The sequence below is a fragment of the Colletotrichum siamense genome (genome assembly GCF_013390195.1).
Source record: "Colletotrichum siamense strain Cg363 chromosome Unknown KSG_Cg363_contig03, whole genome shotgun sequence".
NCBI classification, from domain to species: domain Eukaryota; kingdom Fungi; phylum Ascomycota; class Sordariomycetes; order Glomerellales; family Glomerellaceae; genus Colletotrichum; species Colletotrichum siamense.
The window spans coordinates 2,030,885-2,050,045 of record NW_023501016.1 but is presented as its reverse complement, the minus strand read 5'-3'; the positions used below and the strand labels follow the sequence as shown (position 1 = coordinate 2,050,045).

Here is a 19,161-nt window from a genome sequence, read left to right as displayed (position 1 = left end):
GGAAGAGTCTCGCCGGGTCCTTCGTGGAGGGTGCCAATGGCATGTTACCTGGCGGATCCTAATTATCCTGCTGAGCAATTTTACCTGTCAGGTTGGACGAGCCCAGCTCATCCGGCAATAAGAAAAGTTTCTTTACGTCAGTCCATCGGGGCGTTTTACCCCAGAGCCTCTAATGTCCTCGTCCTTCCCCGCAGATCTCCCCAGTTGTTGTACGAGGATTTCTCGGGAGCACACCATCTTTGGAGTCAAAGGTAGGTGGCATATCTCGCGCGCGCAGATGTCGTGCCTCTGCGACCGGACTCGGGTAGCTTCGGGGATGGCCGATGGGTGTTCAGGAGGAATAGTAGCCTGTCCGATGGTTGACATCCCGCATGCCCGGTGTGTGTTAGTCGGGCAGGCTGGTGGAGGGATGCTTACTTGTGGGATTGGGTTGGGGGCGGGGGAGTTGGGGGTTCGGATGGGTGGGATAGAGTGGGATGACGGCGCGTGGGAGGACAGGCCACGGTCTCACCACCTTAGCCAGGTTGGACCCCTGGTATGGGAGGGGATTTGGCTTGGACACCCTTTTGTGATTCTTTTGACGTCCTTTGGTTATTTTGTGTGATGGTATGATGAGATGTGCCTGTCGTGGGAGAATGCTTGTCTTTGTGGTGACGTTGCTGGTTTCTGTCTCGTCCTCTCCGGGAGATGGCTATGACTGACTGTCATTTAGTTGAAGCTTCGTCATGAGTTCTTCGCTATCATGAAAGCACACCAAATCTCCTGAGCTGGAGCCTCTCAATTTGAATGACGACGAAATCTTTTGACTACCATGCCTATCTTTACACACCCTAGAGCCTATTTAGACGTCGTCCTCGTTCTACACTTTCTAAGAACCTATATAAGATATGTTCCTCACCCACCAGGCGAGTCGTACTTTGACAGAAGCAAGCAATCACAAAGCATAAAGCACCCTCTGAGATGAAGTGTCTGGGAAGTGGAATGAATACACTAAAAGCCAGGCAGTTAATGTTTATAATGAGAGGGTCTCCATCCGGAAGGCTCAGAAAATTTTAGCTTGTTGCATGCGTTGGTATTCATCCTCATACCCACGCGACAGGCGCGACGAGTGATGATGACTGCGGCAAGGTCCCTTGGCTTTTATGAAAGTATGCGCCTTCTTCTGCTTTAATTATATGCAGCTGCTGAGCGTGAACTGCATTGGCTTCTAATATATAGCAGACACCTCATTTAATGGCTATGACCACAGCAGAGCAGATTCTTTATGTAGTTTATTTGGGCGCTATTTAGACTATCTTTTATACCTTGGAGGGCAGAGGTGTCTTTGAGAAGGGATTAAGATGACGCTGTTTCATTATTTGTATTTAAGGACCTGCCGCTAGCTTTATGCTATCCATCACCAAAAAATGACATAATTGCGGCATATTGTTAGATGTGCAATTTTACAAAGTACGACAAAAATTCAAGTATTTGGCTGCGTCTAAATCAGGGCTTTATGGCTGTCTAAATGTGATATGGCATTTAGCGCTGATTTGCGCGCAATAAGTCAGGAGGGGAGGTGATGGTGAGCGAGGGGAATACTGAGAATGGCTCTGGGTTGAAGTTACTTGCAAATGGTAGGTGTGCGTGTGAATGACCATCAGCTGGATTGCGCGCAGATGCCAAAACCACAAGCCCATGGATTGCTGTTGGGCGATATCTTGAGCGCCACCAACAACTTTGTGAGGTCAAGACCAAGCCATCTCTTAAGGCGGCTTCAAATATGTATTTGCGGTGGTATGAGATGATTCATCAAGCCTGTCTGCTGTTCTTTCTTACTTTGGTGTTGCCTGTGTTGACCAGCATGAACTAGGTACCTTATAATTACACATTCTATCGCCAAGTTTGTTAGGGAGTCTTAAGCGCCAATGTCTGCATCAGAACTGATCACTCCCACTATCATCGCAGGTTCCTGAGAATTTCTCCCTTTGCTTCGTCCGTTTGAGACAGACATACTGCAACATTGGCAGCACAGAGCATAGTATCCGATTGAATATGTTACAGAAGAAAGTGATGGAAAGAAAACAAGGGTTTCATCTGATAGACAGATTTGCATCTACAGCCGCCATTAGGATCTCTTCACTTTGTCTCATTAGATGAAGCAGGCAATAGGTATGTGACAAAGCGCGAAGAACCCTTGCGATCTTGCGGGAATAGAAAAGCCAAGATGAGCAGGCAGCTCTTTAATACCTCGTTCTAAGATGAGTGAATTAGGTGGCGGGATCTCCAGCGTACTTAAATGCGAACGAAGACGGTTGAAGCCGGGTTTTGATTGACAATAGTGTCCCATGTTGTCACAATTTGAAGTTGTCTCCATCAGTCTCACGTAAAGATAAGCAGCGCTGCTCCAGTAAGAACCGAATAGTTACAATTTTCGTGATTATTATAACGTATCACGGACCCTACGAAATATGTACTGCGAAGTTATTGGGAATCATACGCAACGGACAGGAGAGTGGACGGATGGGGTGGAGTGTGATTCACCCGAGGTGTGAGTCTTAAGGTACGATAGGTAATTCAGAGACATGAAGGTCTGCAAGTTTAAGCGCGGTCTGATCTGGAGCCTGACGGGAATGTTCAACGACGATTGCTGTCTCCTACATTTAGAAATCCTTGTGCTCATTTCAAATTTATACATGGGGTCCCTAGGTTTTGCTAAGGTAGTGGAACTAGACACTGATGGGGCAAAAGAAATAAAAGAATCACCGACAGTCGGCGTTCTAAAAGAAGTGCGGTCAGCCCAGATCTCTATTCAGGAGAAAATGATACTCCAGAGACGCATCCCATCTTGAGAAGCGCTGAGAAGGAGACGACATAAGCCTGCTCTGAGCACGGAAAGGACCTCTCATCACCACATCGCCATTGTTAAGCACATACCCTTCTCGCAATATTCACACCAATACCTACGAAGTGATGGATAAAAATAATGAGCACTTACGCAGACGATCCTCTGATGAATTGTGCGGGTTCTTCTAGTGGTAGCAGTGCTGATGCCGAGGCGTGTGTGGAAATAAATAAGGTAATGACTCAACCAGAGAGAAGCCTTACACATTTACTTCTACGGATCGTGTTTTAAAAAGGCAATTTATGTGTATTGCAAATAGGCACATTTAGGTTACTCCTTTAAGCATTACTACGCGATCACAATCATAGCCGTGCGACAGGCGAAGATTTCAGTCCTCGACGTGAGAATCTTGATTCACAAGGTCGTCAGGTGTTAGAGATAAAGATCCATACCAAAGGTAGATATGAAAGGTCTCAGAATGGCGAATTAAGCGTTCATCCACCAACGCCGCCAAATGTACTCAAATCCGTCAACCCATAGGTTTTACTTCAAACTTAAGCTTCAAAGTTATGCCATAGGTGAGAACGATTGCTGATATGATACATACAGAACATACACATTGCCACATTTTACACTAGGTCTAGACTGTCGTTTCTTGCATGATCCTCACAGGATACTTGAGGAAGACCTGGGATGACGAGAGTTTTCGGAAGAAATAACGTGCCACAGTTCCTAGTATGTGTCAGGACGTCCATGTTTGGTGCGGTTCGAATGGAAAGAGACTTTGGAGCCTGGTGTCGGCTTCGACAAACACCCAAAATGTACATCAACTGAATAATATTGAGATGAAGGACGGTAGTAAAGGCAGGCGACAGATTAATATAAGCATCAGAGGAGTTGCTCATATATTAGATGAGGCAAAACACACTAAATACTCACACACCCCTTGAGTGAAAACTCTCTAGGAGCCGTAGCAAACGATCGGCGTATTTCCTTCTAGCAGAAATAGACGGATGGTATCATTTGATCTGAGTAGATACTGAGTTTATACATATTGATATCGCGATTGAGCGGTGTTAGAATTACCAACGTAGGTTTGATATTGCAGTACATGTCTGTCAAGAAACCGCAAAATAACTCCAGCTTTATGGTGGCTCTTCTGAAACACCCATCTCTGCGCATGTTCACATAGACCTGAGTGATGACGATGGCGAGAGATCGCCATCAAAGACGCGTTATTGGCTTTTTTTTTGATTCTTGACTAAGGGGGTGGCCTCTGTCCTCAATTATGAGAAGCAAAACGTTCGTTCTCAAGAACGCTGGGCCCATCGACTTCCAGATTCGAACGGAGTGCCTTTCAGCTAGAAAGCCCTGATTGAACCCAATGCTCCTTCCCGTCACCTAACCCTATTTCGCTTCTCTCAAACACGACTGAGGGGAGCGAAGGTAGAGTGGCCGTCAGGTATTGCTTACTCCCGTTCATCTCCCACCGAGTCCACGCACATCAAGACAAGACGTACTGTCAGGAGTCGATCGATCCGGATAGAAAACAGGTCGACATCTCGCCGTGTTCTTTCGGTCGAAGCATACATGAAGAAATGTCATTTCCACGATGAAACCCCGGCCATTAGACGGCTGACAATTAGAAAACCTTTCCCAAAAGCAAGAAAGCCAGAGGCAAAGAACAGAACACTGCAGAGCCCACCCAGAAAAAAGAAGGTTGTCCTCAATTTCGCTGGGTCTGTCGATCTCCAGATTCGAACTGAGCGCTTGACGCGAGCAAGGGGTGCCTGTCCTGGCCTGCCTCCTTACTGACCGGCTGACTATATTGCAGCTGCTTTTTATTACTTTAGATGACAAGTGACTGATTAGTTAAAATATGTAGAATTGGAAGCCACTGCATGCCTGCTTCATCTGGCGGCTTCGCGATCACGCAGACTCTGCTCTGGGATCGACACCTCGACCAGCCCGATCGTCATGAGACCATAACTATAATCCCTACTACCTAACAGAGACTAACTTAGCACCGATAGTAATAAGCGCATCTATACCGCCTTAAACTCTTCCCTAACTTCCCCTCTATAAGACAGCGCAAGAAAGGAAAGCAAAGAACGAAGGGAAACAACTAAAACGCAAGTCCAGTTGAACAGAAGATGAGTCAAACTTCGACGAAAGCGATAGCAAAACGCAAAAAAGTAATATCCTCAATTCACTTTTCACTGGGCCTTTCGACCAAATCAGACTCGAACTGAGCGCCCCAAGGCGAACGAGCACTGGTCCCCGTTCTTCTTAAACGTTAGGTACCTCACTCGCTGACCAGCTAGACCATAGCCTCTTTTTTTAGGTTTTGTAAGCTAGGTAGGGCAGCTTGTGCCCAGCCCGGCAAGGCCTGCTGAATTGTTTGAAGGTGTGGCAGGGAAGGGGCTTATATAGGTTGCTGGGGAAGGGCCCAAGGGGCGCCTCCTGCCCAGGCAAGAGCTCGGAAAGGCAGCCGCCATCTGTCTCCCACAGCCTGAAGACCCCGCAAAGAGGTCGCAAATGCTGCCAGATTGGCATGAAGCTGGTGAAGATTCTAGGAGGGAATATGAAGAGTGATTCAGCACCGAGGATAACAAACGAATCGAAGGAACGCCGACCAACTCACGTTCTGACCTGCCTCTCCCATAGTCGAATGAGCCTGAATCTGGGCCCAGTTGACATTTCCGGCATTGTCCGGAAGAGAAGAAGAGCATAGAGAACAGATTGAGGAGCTATCATAGGTAGGACGGGTCGATATCTGGGTCGGATGGTACCCGATGGCAAGATGGTGGGCATTCGCATGGCTTGTACCCACACTTGTAAACATGCAATGTGGGAAGGACATCGTAAAGTGCAAATTAAGAAATGAAAGATTCCATAGCTAGGCTAAGTATACTGAGTCTTAGTAGCCCCTTTTCAAACACGAGACGCGCCAGACAACGCCATTTGATATAGTACAGCCCATTTCATCCGTTCGACACATCAAGCATTGCTCTCGATCCACTCCTCAAGCCTCTCGACAAGTTCTGCCTTCTTTCCGGCCGTGCTCAAGCCTCTCGCAGCAAGGACATCCTTCAGGTCTGCAACGAGCATTTTGCCCAGAGTGTCTGAATCAGCAGCGGCCTTGAGCTGCGCCGTAGTCATTCCCGATCCAGAGACCTTGGCCTTCGGCGCCGATTTCGCCCTCTTTGCCGGCCTGCCATCGTCATCGTCTTCCGCATCTCGCTTGATAGCCTGCTTAGCCATCACATTCTTGGCTTCCGCCTGCAGCGTCTCAGCCCACTCTTCGAGGTATCCGCCGGCACGCTTACTGATGGCCTTGTACTTGGGCTCCGTCAGATCTTCCGCTTTCTCGGGGTACTCCTCCTCGAGCGCGAGGACCTGGAGGATCTTGTAATGCCACTGGAGCGAAGGATTCGGGTACTTCTTGGGGTTGTACATGGCTTTGGGCAGCTGCAGCTGTTGAACGATGACGCGCATTTGGTCGGTGAGCTCGTTGGTGCTGCGGACGAGGTCGGCGGGCGGCTCAGGGCCCTCGCGGAGGTCATCGGCAAAGGGGAGAGGTGTAAGCCAGAGGCCTGCGGGTAGGTAGGGCGTGGTGGAGTCGTCTTCGGATTGCTCGTGGGAGGGAATGATGGCAACGAGAATCGGGTTCGCGTTGGAGCGAGTGATAGCCCATGCAATTCCAATCTTTTTGGACTTGAGCAGCTTCTGCCAGAGGGCAGTGAAGACGCGGGTCGAGCCGACGTAATCCTCCTCGGAAGGGAAGATGAAAGTTGACTTCTTGACACTGGCCCAAAATGGGAGCATGGACCGCGGCTTGAAGCCGATGATGCGGATGATGGGGGTACCAAAGTCCTTGAGGGACTTTTGCTCCTCGGTGGTGAAGTGGACGTACTCGCCGCCAAATTTGTAGGCCTTTTTGAACTCGGGCTTCTCGACTGTGCGGGCACTATCCTCTGCAATTCGAGTTGTTTCGCCTGTGGCGAGCTGGGGCTTTTCGCCGTCAAGCCAGATGTAAGATGTCCTGGCGGGTGTTTGGCGGTGGAGAATGTTGTAGCCCTTGACGGAGATGCGCAGCCCTGGGGCGATCTCGAAGGGGAGGTTGGAGAAGAGGGAGCGCTTGGGGGTCTCCTTGGATTTGATATTTGAGATTAGGGAGTTGAGTAGGGTGATGCCGTCTCCTGATCTCGAATTGCGGATCTCTGAAAGATTTGCCTCTGCTGTTTGGTCACGATAGATGATATCCTGTCACTGTTAGGCGGGAACACCAAGGAGAGTGCGAACTGCTTACATCGTAGAACCTGGTGAGGTCGAACTTCTTGTCGTCCCTGGTGATAGGGAACAACTCGATGATAACACCGAGGTCGTACAGATCCTTTGCGCGCACGGCAGAAGCGGACTTGGCCGCCTTGTCATCGCCGTGAGGACTGTCGTTGTCTGTGATGATGAACAACCTCCTGCTTCCGAAATTCGCAGCCTTAGTTGTGAAAATCTGGTTTGCGCAGAAGAAGACATTCGCCATCTGGACACTCTCCTTGGCTGGCACCAACACCTCATCTTCGTCTTCTCCCTCCTCCCCGTCGACCCCCACTAATGTCTTCAGCGCCTTGACGTCCTCCGCTGCGGGGACGTCTAGGTCAGTGAAGAGGTAGCAGTGGGGATAGCCCAGGCCAGTGCGACCGCTTTCCTCTTGGAATTTCGACTTTTCAGTACCGAAGAAGAGGATGCCCATCATGTCCTTGGGGTTGGAGATGATACGCTGCTGCATGAGCTGGTAGGCGCATTTCAGCGCGGCCTGGACGGCGCTGTCCTTGTCTGCCTTTTTAGAGGTCGATGCTGGAGGCGGCTGCAGCATTGACGAGCTCACATCAATGGCCAGAAGGACGGCGTCCTTTTGCGCCTTGTAGTCCTGGGAGGGGTCAGCTGTAAGTCATGGCGCTCAGATGTGGGTTCGTTCGTACAGTCTCATCGAGCTCCTCCTCCGCATCGTCATCCTCCTCTCTCTTGTAGTCTTCGCGATCAGCCATTGCAAGAACCTGTGTGAGTCGATGTTAGTTTTGGCGTTGTTGGTCGCGGCGGGCGACAGCTATTTCATGTAGTCGCGAACTCGGTTGGGCCCTTCAGCGCAACAGGCAGCTCCAGGCAGCAGACGCGACAGGGGCAGCTGTTCTGGCGCGGACCTCTCTAGCGAAGCTCGCAGGTACCCGCGTGCGAGCGCGCGACCACGTGATCTATATTTCGGATTACGCAGCGTGCTATTGGCCAGAACCGAGACAGGTTAACTGGGTACCTGGAAAGTAGCGGTGGCATGGCCTTCTGAAAAGTACCGCTGTATGAGCTCGGTCTTGCAGGGGTGCTGCTCGGCATTCGGTGGGCTCCTGTCCAGATCGGGATTTCCTTCGTCATCGAAGCCGAAATCCACATGGCCTCGTTCAGCATCACCCACACATCGCCAGGGTCCACGATTGCCACAGCTATGTTTTCTTAGACCACTCTGAACCATCACCACTTACCGACCGTTTTCTGTGTTCTCTCTTTGTACACTATCTTTTCGTACATCGTCGTTGTAGAGCAATGGCGTTCAAGTACTCAACAGGACAGCTCTCCAGGAGCTTGTCTAAGGCGACGACTTCAGCGCGCAATGGCGCCGCACCTCTAGCTTTGGCTCTGCCAAAGCAATCAGCACCTCAATTGAGGTCTATGGCGACCGTTCCGCCCGTTACACAAAACTCCGCCGGTTCCAAGGGTCCGACGGCCATGGTATTCCTGAACATGGGTGGCCCTTCAACGACAGACGAAGTGGGCGACTTCCTGAGCAGACTCTTCGTATGCCCCTCCACGAACCCCCAGACGCTCCGCACGCTGACAATGCGCAGGCAGATGGAGACTTGATTCCTCTCGGACGCTACCAGAACTACCTCGGCCCCTTCATCTCGAAGCGACGAACTCCCAAGATCCAGAAGCAGTACGCAGAAATCGGTGGTGGTTCCCCCATCCGCAAATGGTCCGAGTACCAGAGCGCAGAGATGTGCAAGATCCTCGACCAGATCTCACCCGAGACCGCACCGCACAAGCCTTACGTTGCGTTCCGTTACGCCGATCCCCTGACCGAGGAGATGTACAACAAGCTGCTGGATGATGGTTTCGGAAACGGAAAGGGCGGAAGAGCCGTAGCCTTCACACAATACCCCCAATACTCGTGTTCAACGACGGGAAGCAGCATGAATGAGCTGTGGAAGTGGCGCCAAAGGTTGGAGGGCAAGTCAGCCACGGACGCGACGCCGGGCGATGGCACGATCTCGTGGAGCGTTATTGACAGGTGGCCGGTACATCCGGGCCTGGTAGAGGCGTTCGCGCAAAACATCGAGGCCAAGCTTCTGGAGTACCCCGAGGAGAGGCGGAAGGACGTCGTCTTGCTGTTCTCAGCACACAGCTTGCCCATGTCTGTGGTCAACAGAGGAGACCCGTATCCGGCCGAGGTTGCTGCTACCGTCTACGCTGTCATGCAGCGCCTTAAGTTCTCCAACCCCTACCGCCTGTGCTGGCAGTCTCAAGTCGGCCCGTCCGCATGGCTTGGCCCCCAGACCTCTGACTCGGTCGAGAACTACATCCACAAGGGCCAGAAGGACCTGGTCCTGATCCCTATTGCGTTCACCTCCGACCACATTGAGACTCTGTACGAGCTCGACCTGGAGGTTATCGGAGATTCAGGAAGCCCCGAGACTGTGAAGCGTGTTGAGAGTTTGAATGGCAGCCCTGTCTTCATCAAGGCTCTGGCTGATATCGCCAAGGCTCACCTTGACAGCGGCATTTCCTGCTCACCACAGATGGAGCTTCGCTGCCCCGGGTGCAAGAGCGAACGTTGTGCTGAGTCAAAGAAGTTCTTTGCGGGTCAACAAACGAAGCTGTTTGGAGCTCAAGAAAAGGTACTGGCGCAATAGGAAGTATCATCTTAAACCACGGCGGGAGACTGTAATCATGTACTTTTATAGCAACCGGGATCTGTTAGGGTCAAAATGCAATACTGGCGGGGGCAGGAATAAAAATAAGTTCAACTCTGGTCGCAATCCGTCCCATAAAAGATGTCTACTCAATTGTTGCCGGGCGGTTGAATCCATGTTGATGACGCCACCACACTTCGAGCGTGCCACTAACAATTTCCCTGGCTGAAGTTACTCCACCAAACCAGACGATCTCCGGAGGGTCGTCTCTCCTTACCCATGTTCCAGCTGCAGCTCACACCTAACTCACAGAGGACCATGTTCAGCTCAAGAACATTTTACAACTTACCCAGAGCTCATATTACTATTTCCCGACGAACAATGAGCTCCCAAGAAAAGATTCATTTCGGGCCCTTTGAGGTCACTGGGCAGGTTAGTCTCGAAGAAGATCTCGGTCATTGAATGGCCGTATGAGATGGGCATTGGAGCGTCTGGATTGCGCATCTTGCCATTGGAGTTCAAAACAGCTGCCGCTCATCGTCACCTGCCTGCTTCAACCCGCTATCCAGAACTCAACACGGAAGCATCAAGAATAATGGCTAACATGACACAGGTCTTCTACAAGACAGCCCACTCCTTCGCCCTCGTCAACCTCAAGCCCCTCCTCCCAGGCCACGTCCTGATCTGCCCTCTCAAGCCTCACAAACGCCTCACAGACCTCCCGCCAGCGGAGGTAACAGATCTCTTCACCACGACGCAGCTCGTGCAAAAAATGCTGGCGCGCCGCTACTTTCCCTCCTCGCCAGGCACGCCGGCTGCCCCGGAGGCAGGCTCCTTTAACATAGCCGTGCAGGACGGCGCGGACGCAGGCCAGACGGTGTCACATGTTCACGTGCACATCATTCCGCGCGTACCCGGCGAGACGGCGAAGGACGACTCAGGGCCGAGGGATGAGATTTACGAGCAGATGGCGAGCGAGGAGGGCAACATCGGGGGTGCGCTGTGGGACGCTGAGATTGGGAGGAGACCCGAGCCCGGGGGCAAGTTTGCGAGGATTGAGGATGCGATGAGGAAGGCGAGGAGCATGGAAGAGATGGTTGCGGAGGCTGACTTGTACCGGGGCTTGTTGAAGGAGATGGGAGCTGCTGGTGCGAGGTAGAATTGAAGTATGTCTAGATAGAGTGTAGGATGGAGAATATGAGAAAGTGTACGGCATTTTGTGTTGGCTGTGAAACTGACGGGCCATGAGGCCGGTTGTGAGATCATATGGGAGTTCTCACTTGCGGACTGTGATCTGCATTTACGCCTCTGTGATGTAAGTTGATATGAAACATTACAACGCATTAGTACACAATTCAATCTCAAATTTCGTCTCCAAAACATCAATTGGGCTCACCGCAACTGCTCTCAAGGCTGGTGTTGAGTATCCCTTCACGTCATCAGTCTGTAAGATACAGTGCGCTAATTTCATCTCACTCAATTAGCACAGTGTGCAGGCGGACCCACTCGCACTCAACGCGTTCAGGACGAAGCGCGTCCAGTCGCGCGTCTCCCATTTCACCTAGCTTGTCACTGCAGCGACACACTTTCTGCGATTGCAAGTCGAAGCAGCCTTGGACGTCGCCACGAAGATAGCCTCGGACCAGATCTCGTCGTACCAAACAAGTAATCAAAATGCCGAGTGCTTCATCACCCATCACATTTCCTGCCAGCTCCTCACCACCCGCAGGGAAGCGCGCGCGCCCAGCAGCGGCCGACCCGACAAAATCCAAGCCGAAAGTCAAGAGCGGATTTCTGCTTGACGATGATTCCGATTCCGACAATGACGCCCAGCAGCCACCATTGAAGAAGCAGATCCTTGACTTTGGATCGCGCAGTCAACGACCAGCCCCTGTTACACTCACCCCTGACGAAGAGATTCTCGAGCCATCAGCGCCGGCACCCGCGAAACAGAACAACAGCGTTCCCACGGAAACAGAGCCTCCTCGCGCCGAACCGCCTCGAAGCCTTGCATCTACATTGTTGAGTTCTACGCCGTCGATTTTCAAGAGCGGGCGAACCTTCAAAGTAACGACTTGCACCGGCGCCTCTACAACGATCAAGCAGCGGAAGCCGACTGCCAACACTTCATACGAGAACATCGTTGCTGCGAGATCTAAGACGAAGGAAGGGAGAGCGAGGCGCGCATACTATGGCATCGATATCAATGAGCTCATCGACAACGCCAAGAAAGAGGCCGCGGAAAAGCCCAAGCCGCAAAGGAAAGAGAACGATGTACTTGTTCGGTCAGTGGAGGAGCCAGTGGTCGGCAAGCATCAGAAGAAGACTTTGCTCTGGACCGAGAAGTACAGAGCCAAGAACTTCCTCGATCTTTGCGGTGACGATGGCACCAACCGCATGGTCCTGCGCTGGCTCAAGCGATGGGATCCTATCGTCTTCCCTGGTATCGCAAAGAAGGCGCCCATCTCGAGACGGCCAGGCGCGAAGCAGGGTCAGCAGGAGGAGGAAAAGCCACACAAAAAGATTCTCATGTTGACGGGCCCCCCTGGTCTTGGAAAGACAACGCTGGCGCATGTGTGCGCGCGGCAAGCAGGATACGATGTGATGGAGATCAATGCCAGTGACGACCGAAGCAAAGACGTCGTCAAGAACCGCATCCGGACCTCTCTAGGAACCGAAAGTGTCAAGACGGTCGAGAACGTCAAGACCAAGGATGGTGAGAAGCAGCAAAAAGTTGCAAAACCGGCTTGCGTGGTTGTCGATGAGGTAGACGGTGTAGTCGGCGGAGCTGGAGCTTCAGGAGAGGGAGGATTCGTCAAAGCCCTCATCGATCTCGTGTTGTTGGACCAGAAGAACGGCTCAGGAGTTGTGAACAACAACCGCAAGAAGAAGAAGGGCGACGACTTTCGTTTGATGAGACCGCTTATTCTCATCTGCAACGACGTCTACGCTCCGGCACTGAGACCTCTCCGGCAGTCAGGTATGGCTGAAATTATTCATGTTGGAAAACCCACCATCGATGCGGTTGTCACGCGGTTGAAGGCGGTCTTCGACAAGGAGGGCGTTCCCTGTGAGAAAGATGCTGCTCGCAAGATCTGCGAGGCCGCTTGGGGTATGACAAGTGGCATTGATGCGAAGCGAGGAGCCGAGAGCGGAGCTGAAGGCGATCTTCGTGGTGTTATGGTTGTTGGTGAGTGGGTTGCTGGACGTTTCAAGGCTGCTGCGAGCTTCAACGACAAGTTGACAAGGCAATGGCTTGAGAAGAACGTTATGCACGATTTAACAAACGGCGCTGGCGGAGCAAGGGGTCTTGGACGAGGAAGCACGAAAGACATCGTGTCACGCATCTTTCAGGAAGGTGGCGGTTTCCCGAAGCAAGCTTTGGACAGCACATCGCATCTCAAGCACAAGCATGAGCAGCCCAAGGCTCAGCTGGGTTTTGCCGAGTACCACAAGAAGAACGCCATGGAACGTTTGCGACACATGGTTGACACCAGCGGCGAAGTCGATCGTATTATGACTGACATCTTCCTCGAATACCCCAACCGCGAATTCAACGACGACTCGTTCTTGTCCAAGCCCAACGAAGCTTACGATTGGATGCACTTTCTGGACACTTGCTCGTCAAGAACCTTTTTCAGCCAGGACTGGGAGCTGGCGCCATATCTAAGCCAGCCTATTCTTGCCTGCCACTCTCTCTTTGCCTCGTCGAAAAAGTATCAAGTCAACATGGGCTACGACAAGAAGTGGGGTGCAGATGCGCAGGAGAACGACGAGCCACCCGTGCCATTTTCTGGTCCTCAAGCGGACTATGCTGCCCACCAAGCATTGAAGGAGAACAAGTCTATGCTACAGGCCATTCAGGCACAGCTCACTCCCACGTTGGGGAGGTCGTTCCGAAGCCCGGAAGATGTCGCGACAGACTTCTTACCGTATCTTGTTCGCATGGTATCACCAGACGTCAAGCCTGTCGTGATTGGCGGCAGCGGCACGAGCACAGCAAGTGTACGAAAGGATACCGAGAAGGCCATGGTCAAACGCGCCGCGGAGATTATGGCGGAGGTTGGCATTGAAATGCAAAAGGGCAAGATTGAGACAGATTCGTTGGTGAACAGGGGGCCTCAGTGGGTGTATCGCATGGAGCCGCAAGTCATCATCCGTCCCCTCATGTACGAGTTCGCACTAACGTATCCTCAGTGACCTTGACGCACTTGCGATATACGAAACAGCAGGAGGCCTTCTCCTCTCCAGCTCCGCCCCAACACGCTTCGCCGTCCGCCAGTGCCTCGACCAAGAACTCCAAAAGACCGTCATTCTCCGCGAGGCGGCCGCGCGACAGGCGCGCTTCAAAGCGGGCAACCCCATGGGACTTGAGGAAGCTCCTGTGCAGGTGGACAAGGAGAACATCATTAAAGAGCAGGAGAAGGCCCTCGAGAAGAGCGTTAAGAAGGACTTCTTCGGGAGGATCATCCCGACGCGGCCTCTGGGCGAAGTGGATCCGAACGGAACCAAGAGGAAGAAGCAGAGAGAGGAGACGAAGGAGGATATCAAGATTTGGGTAACGTACCATGAAGGATTGAATAATGCGGTCAGGAAACCTATCTCGTTCGGGGAGTTCATGAAGGGGTTGTAGAAGCGCTTTGGGTATGAGGGATGAATACATTATGATGTTTTGCCTTCACAACTGTTACTGCTGAGAGGAGTTGAGCGTTCTTTTGGTCACGATGAATGGTATGTATTGCAACTAAACTGCCTCTGATTCCAGGTCACCGCGTCATCCTCTCGCCCATCATCTCACTCAGAGATGCGTAGCCGTTTAGCAGCTGCCGGCGCAGCAGCCTCCGTCAGGCAGGTTTCCGCCGCTATCAACATGTCAGTTTCCATGGTCTTCCAATTCTAGCCTTGACCTCTCTAGGGATTTACTCACGGGCAGAAGCAGCCGATGGGGCAGGGCTCGTTGGAGTTGTTGCAGTGCTTCAGGTTGTTGGCAGCGCACTGGGCCGGGGTCAGAGGCTTGGGGGCGGCGATGGCGCTGACGGCGGCAACGGAAGCGAAGACGGTGAGGAGGGTAGAGAACTGCATTTTGGCGGTTGGTTCAAAGGTGGTTTGTAGTTGTGAGGTTTATTGAGCTGAGACGAGACTTGGTGCGTGGATGGGGTGATGGGTGAGAGCAACATAGGAGGAGACTGGACAGTCTTATAGCTTTCTTATCTACCAGCAGATCTCTTGGAACACAAACTCCCCGTATGCCAAATCTCAGGTCGGCGGCGGTGGTATCCATCGACCAGTAGCTAGACTTCAAGGCGGAGCCAGCGCCTCCACAAGGGCAATTAAAGCAATTTTGACCCCTATACTTATTAACTTGGCTCTTTTTTTTGGTGTTTTTGATTACTTAGCTAATTTATAAATAAAATAAATTAATTACTATATAAAACTATATTATACCTATTTAAAGCTATTTATACTACTCTTAATAGTTTAAAGTTATTACTAAGTAGTATAACCCCCCTCTTTAGCTAGTTTTTTATTAGCTAGAGACTCTCTATAGTATTAAGCTTTATTAAGAGCTTCTATAATATAAAGGTTAACTTAGTTTAATTAAAAGCTTTCTTATAGTTAGTAGATATTATAAGGATAGTAAAGATATTAATTACTAGCTTATAGAGTACTAAATATATCTCTAAGTAGTCTTACTATTACTTAATAAGATTACTAATAACTTTAAGGGGCTTCTAGAAGTAGAGATTAAGCTTATTAACTTAGAGTAGTATATAGTAATACTAGTTATTAACTTACTACTAGTAGTAACTATTATTATTATCCTTAGTCTTAGTATTAATAGGGATAACTACTAACTACTTATCTAATATTAGTATTACTACTTCTAGCTTAGATTAATAATACTACTTATTAAAGAAGTCTTTAAAGCTATTAAGAGCTTTTTTAACTTATTCCTCTTAGTATTTATAATACTATATATCTTATAAATATAAAATACTTAATAATAGATATAGGATTAATATTATAGAAAATAGTAGTAAATCTCTTATCTTATTATAATATAAAAAAAGCTTTTATTATATTAGTTTAATATTAATATAGAAGAAAAACTACTACTTCTTATTAAGAGAGTTAAATTATAAAGCTAATTATAAGGCTAGTAATATTTAATCTTTATAAATATAGGTTAAGAGGATTTATATATAAAATTAGCTATATTAACCCTAGCTTAAATATCTTTATAACTACTATAATTAATCTTTAGTATTATTATTAATAAATAGAGAGATTATAGCGTTATAGTAATCTTTTTAGTTAATAAGATATAAAAGAAGATATTTTATATTTATTATAACTTCTTAAAGTTAACTATAATTATTACTAATACTTTAGCCTTTATATCTCTTTATCTACTAATAAAAAAGCTTTAAGATTATACCTATCTTAGCTAGAACTTTCTAATTTTCTAAAGATAAAAGGTCTTCTTTAAGGATATATTACTTAATATTATTATTATTATTATTTAAAAGTATAAAGGTTTAAATCTCTATTTTTTTCTCTATAGCTTTTTAGATTATAAGATATATACTATTTTAGTAAATATTATTATTTAAGATAAAGAGAGCTTCTTAGTATAACTCTAAGAAGATCTAAAAGTTAAAATCTTTATTAACTTCTATTATAGCTTTTTAGTATTATTTATAGTATTATAGAGATAACTAGATAAACTTAATAATATTATAAAGCTAGCTAATAGGGCTAAGCTACTATTAATACTTTAGATTATTATTATAACCTTTAAGCTTATAGAACTATAATTTAGTATATAGAGTCTCCTTATTAGCGCTAAATAGGAACGCTTAAGTTAAGAGATTAAGGATATAGCTATAATACTATATATACTAGGCTTAGATATCTATCTCTATTATTTTTAGGTTTAGTTCTCTATAGAAATCCTAGAAATAGATATTATTATTTATAGCGTTATTAGAGATAGTTACTCTAATTTAGTCCTAAATATAGTAGTAGTTAATAATATTAATAAAAGTTACTATAAGGGTAATACTATTATAATTACTATAATATTAATAAAAGGCTAGAAGATAGGATTATAAAGTACTATTAGTATTAATAAAGTAACTAGTAACCTCTATAAAAGCATAAATATTTAGGGATATCTATAGATTAAATAATAAGTGTATTTTTAACTTTACTATATGAAGTTCTTTAATTACTAGCTTTTTACTATAGTAATAGATATTATTAAGATAGTCCTAAATAGATAAATAACTTTATAGTATTTTATTAGTAACCTCTATATTATAGTACTATAGTATTTACTAGAAGTAGGAGTTTTTAAAGTAAGTAAATAGGAGGTTAGTAGAAATAATTAAAGCTATATAGAGATTATATAGAGTAGTTACTTTAGCTTTAGGTATATTTATATAGCTAAGTTAGAGTCTCTTTAGGGAAAGTAGTATAGATATAGCTATTAATAATAATATTAGAATATTATTAGAGTTTTTATTTAAGTGAAGAGAGATTTTATAGATAGTATAAGCACTTTAGCTTTATTAAAGTATAATTATTATAAATAGAAAGCTTAGATTAATATACTATAGTAAGTGCTCTTATAAAGTAGATATAGTAGTAATACTAAAGACCTTTAGCTAGCTTTTTATATTATATTATTAGTAACTTTAGTAGGACCTTACTATATATCCCTAAATAATCTTAATAAGGAAGTTATTATAATCTTAAATCTAATTAGATTAATCCTACCCTCTCTTATATAAGAGCTATACTTTAAGTATATATTATTTACTACTAATAATAATAGTTAGTAAGTTATTAATTATAGGATTTAGAGGGATAGTAATAAGTAGGGTAGTTATAATCTATATTAAGATATAGAAGTATATAGTAATTAATAATATATAAGTATTACTAGTTAATAAGGAAGTAGTAGTAATAGTTAATATCTTAACTCTAAAGATAAAAAAAATAATAAGGAGTGTGAATAATATATATAAGCTAAAGTAATAAATAATTTTTAGAAATAATATCTAATTATAATATTATTTATACTATTTAAGCTATTATAATAATTTCTACTCCCTTAGAAAGTTTTATATTAATTAGATACTAATTAATATTATGAGGGCTATCTAAATATCTTTATTATTATATATAGTGATTAATAAGTTATTAATAGTATTATATTTTAGTAACTAATTATACTTAGAAAACTAAGGTAGGGGCTAATCTATAGCTTCTTATTAGTTAATCTATAAATAATATAAGATATTAAATATTTTAATTTAATTAAGGGATATTAAATTAATTGATTAGGTGGTAGTAATAGCCTCACTTTGCTTAGTTAGGTTAAATATGTTGTTAATTTACTTGCCCTTATGGAGGCGCTGGGCGGAGCAGTCCGCCTAGGAAAACTCAATGTCCGCGTACCCGATTGTATAGAAGGGCACTTTCCCCTAAATCCGCTCCGTATACGCATCACGTCTCCGGACTACGGCCAGCTTGGATACTCGCATTTGCTCCACCTTTACCGCCTCCCACATAGTGTATGAACCAGCAGCAATATAACTGACATGAGTTTCACCAATCTGAAAAGCGTCCATCGCGAACTTTAAAAACCCGAATGTTGCCTGAGTCGTGGGCGTAGGGCTGGGGACGCCGATGCGGGTATCTTGGGATGAACGTGGGGGGAGCAGGTATGAGATGAACTGGGGGGCAGATCCCAAGTTGGTGGGAGTTGAGGGCATCCCTGCCCAACTACCGGTTGCAAAACTATCCCGCCGGCTACCGACCAATGGGCTCAGTTGGTACGAAACCGAGAGCGAAGGGTTGAGTTGCGTAGAGGACGGGAAGGCGATGTTGTCATCCTTGCTCAAAGACTCAATTCATTGAGCTTTTGCATCAACTGGAAACCGTTTCCCCTGGATAAATAGACTCTATGATAATAGCCTAATTGTATCGACGGGAAGCAACAGTTGACTCAAGAATGATGCAGAACAAAAGGCATGTCCAGATGAAAGTGGCAAGTTGAACAGCAGCGAGCCATTTCCATCCCGTCGGCAACCATTTCCGAGAGGATTCTCAAAAGAGGCATGGGCCTAGTTGAGTTGCAAGACCTATCCTTCCCGCCCCGTGTTGGACAAAGGAAATCTCGCCTATTAAGGTTCTCGCCAGGCCGTTACTTACTCTGTCGCTCATTACGTACACGAGATGATGCTCCGGCATGCTCGGGTCAACAGCGGCTCCATCCGCAGTTACCATTTTAGGACCTGCGACGGCTGTCAAGTTGTGGAACATACCGTCGGTGAGTATTTGGCGGACTTTCGGGCTGCGGCTGGA

General features: G+C 47.0%; 6 protein-coding genes across 6 annotated transcripts; 3 read left to right on the top strand and 3 right to left on the bottom strand.

Moving 5' to 3' along the window:
- Positions 1 to 5,164: 5,164 nt before the first annotated feature.
- Positions 5,165 to 5,524, bottom strand: CGCS363_v004556 (uncharacterized protein; the record flags this gene model as incomplete). The annotated part of the gene is made up of 2 exons (XM_036636405.1): positions 5,165 to 5,408; positions 5,469 to 5,524. The coding sequence occupies 2 exons, from the start codon at positions 5,522 to 5,524 to the stop codon at positions 5,165 to 5,167; spliced, it is 300 nt and encodes a 99-aa protein (XP_036497701.1).
- Positions 5,525 to 5,824: 300 nt separating this feature from the next.
- mus-51 (ATP-dependent DNA helicase II subunit 1) lies at positions 5,825 to 7,872 on the bottom strand (the record flags this gene model as incomplete). Its single annotated transcript, XM_036636404.1, has 3 exons — positions 5,825 to 7,090; positions 7,137 to 7,754; positions 7,807 to 7,872. The coding sequence occupies 3 exons, from the start codon at positions 7,870 to 7,872 to the stop codon at positions 5,825 to 5,827; spliced, it is 1,950 nt and encodes a 649-aa protein (XP_036498945.1).
- Positions 7,873 to 8,419: 547 nt separating this feature from the next.
- CGCS363_v004554 (Ferrochelatase) lies at positions 8,420 to 9,786 on the top strand (the record flags this gene model as incomplete). The annotated part of the gene is made up of 2 exons (XM_036636403.1): positions 8,420 to 8,671; positions 8,722 to 9,786. 2 exons carry the CDS (start codon positions 8,420 to 8,422, stop codon positions 9,784 to 9,786), a joined length of 1,317 nt encoding a protein of 438 aa, XP_036498944.1.
- A 381-nt stretch (positions 9,787 to 10,167) lies between these two features.
- CGCS363_v004553 (Bis(5'-nucleosyl)-tetraphosphatase) lies at positions 10,168 to 10,945 on the top strand (the record flags this gene model as incomplete). The annotated part of the gene is made up of 2 exons (XM_036636402.1): positions 10,168 to 10,218; positions 10,400 to 10,945. The coding sequence occupies 2 exons, from the start codon at positions 10,168 to 10,170 to the stop codon at positions 10,943 to 10,945; spliced, it is 597 nt and encodes a 198-aa protein (XP_036498943.1).
- Positions 10,946 to 11,460: 515 nt separating this feature from the next.
- On the top strand, positions 11,461 to 14,419 carry ctf18 (Chromosome transmission fidelity protein 18; the record flags this gene model as incomplete). Its single annotated transcript, XM_036636401.1, has 2 exons — positions 11,461 to 13,955; positions 13,984 to 14,419. 2 exons carry the CDS (start codon positions 11,461 to 11,463, stop codon positions 14,417 to 14,419), a joined length of 2,931 nt encoding a protein of 976 aa, XP_036498942.1.
- A 183-nt stretch (positions 14,420 to 14,602) lies between these two features.
- On the bottom strand, positions 14,603 to 14,868 carry CGCS363_v004551 (uncharacterized protein; the record flags this gene model as incomplete). The annotated part of the gene is made up of 2 exons (XM_036636400.1): positions 14,603 to 14,648; positions 14,714 to 14,868. 2 exons carry the CDS (start codon positions 14,866 to 14,868, stop codon positions 14,603 to 14,605), a joined length of 201 nt encoding a protein of 66 aa, XP_036498941.1.
- Between the last annotated feature and the right edge of the window lie 4,293 nt (positions 14,869 to 19,161).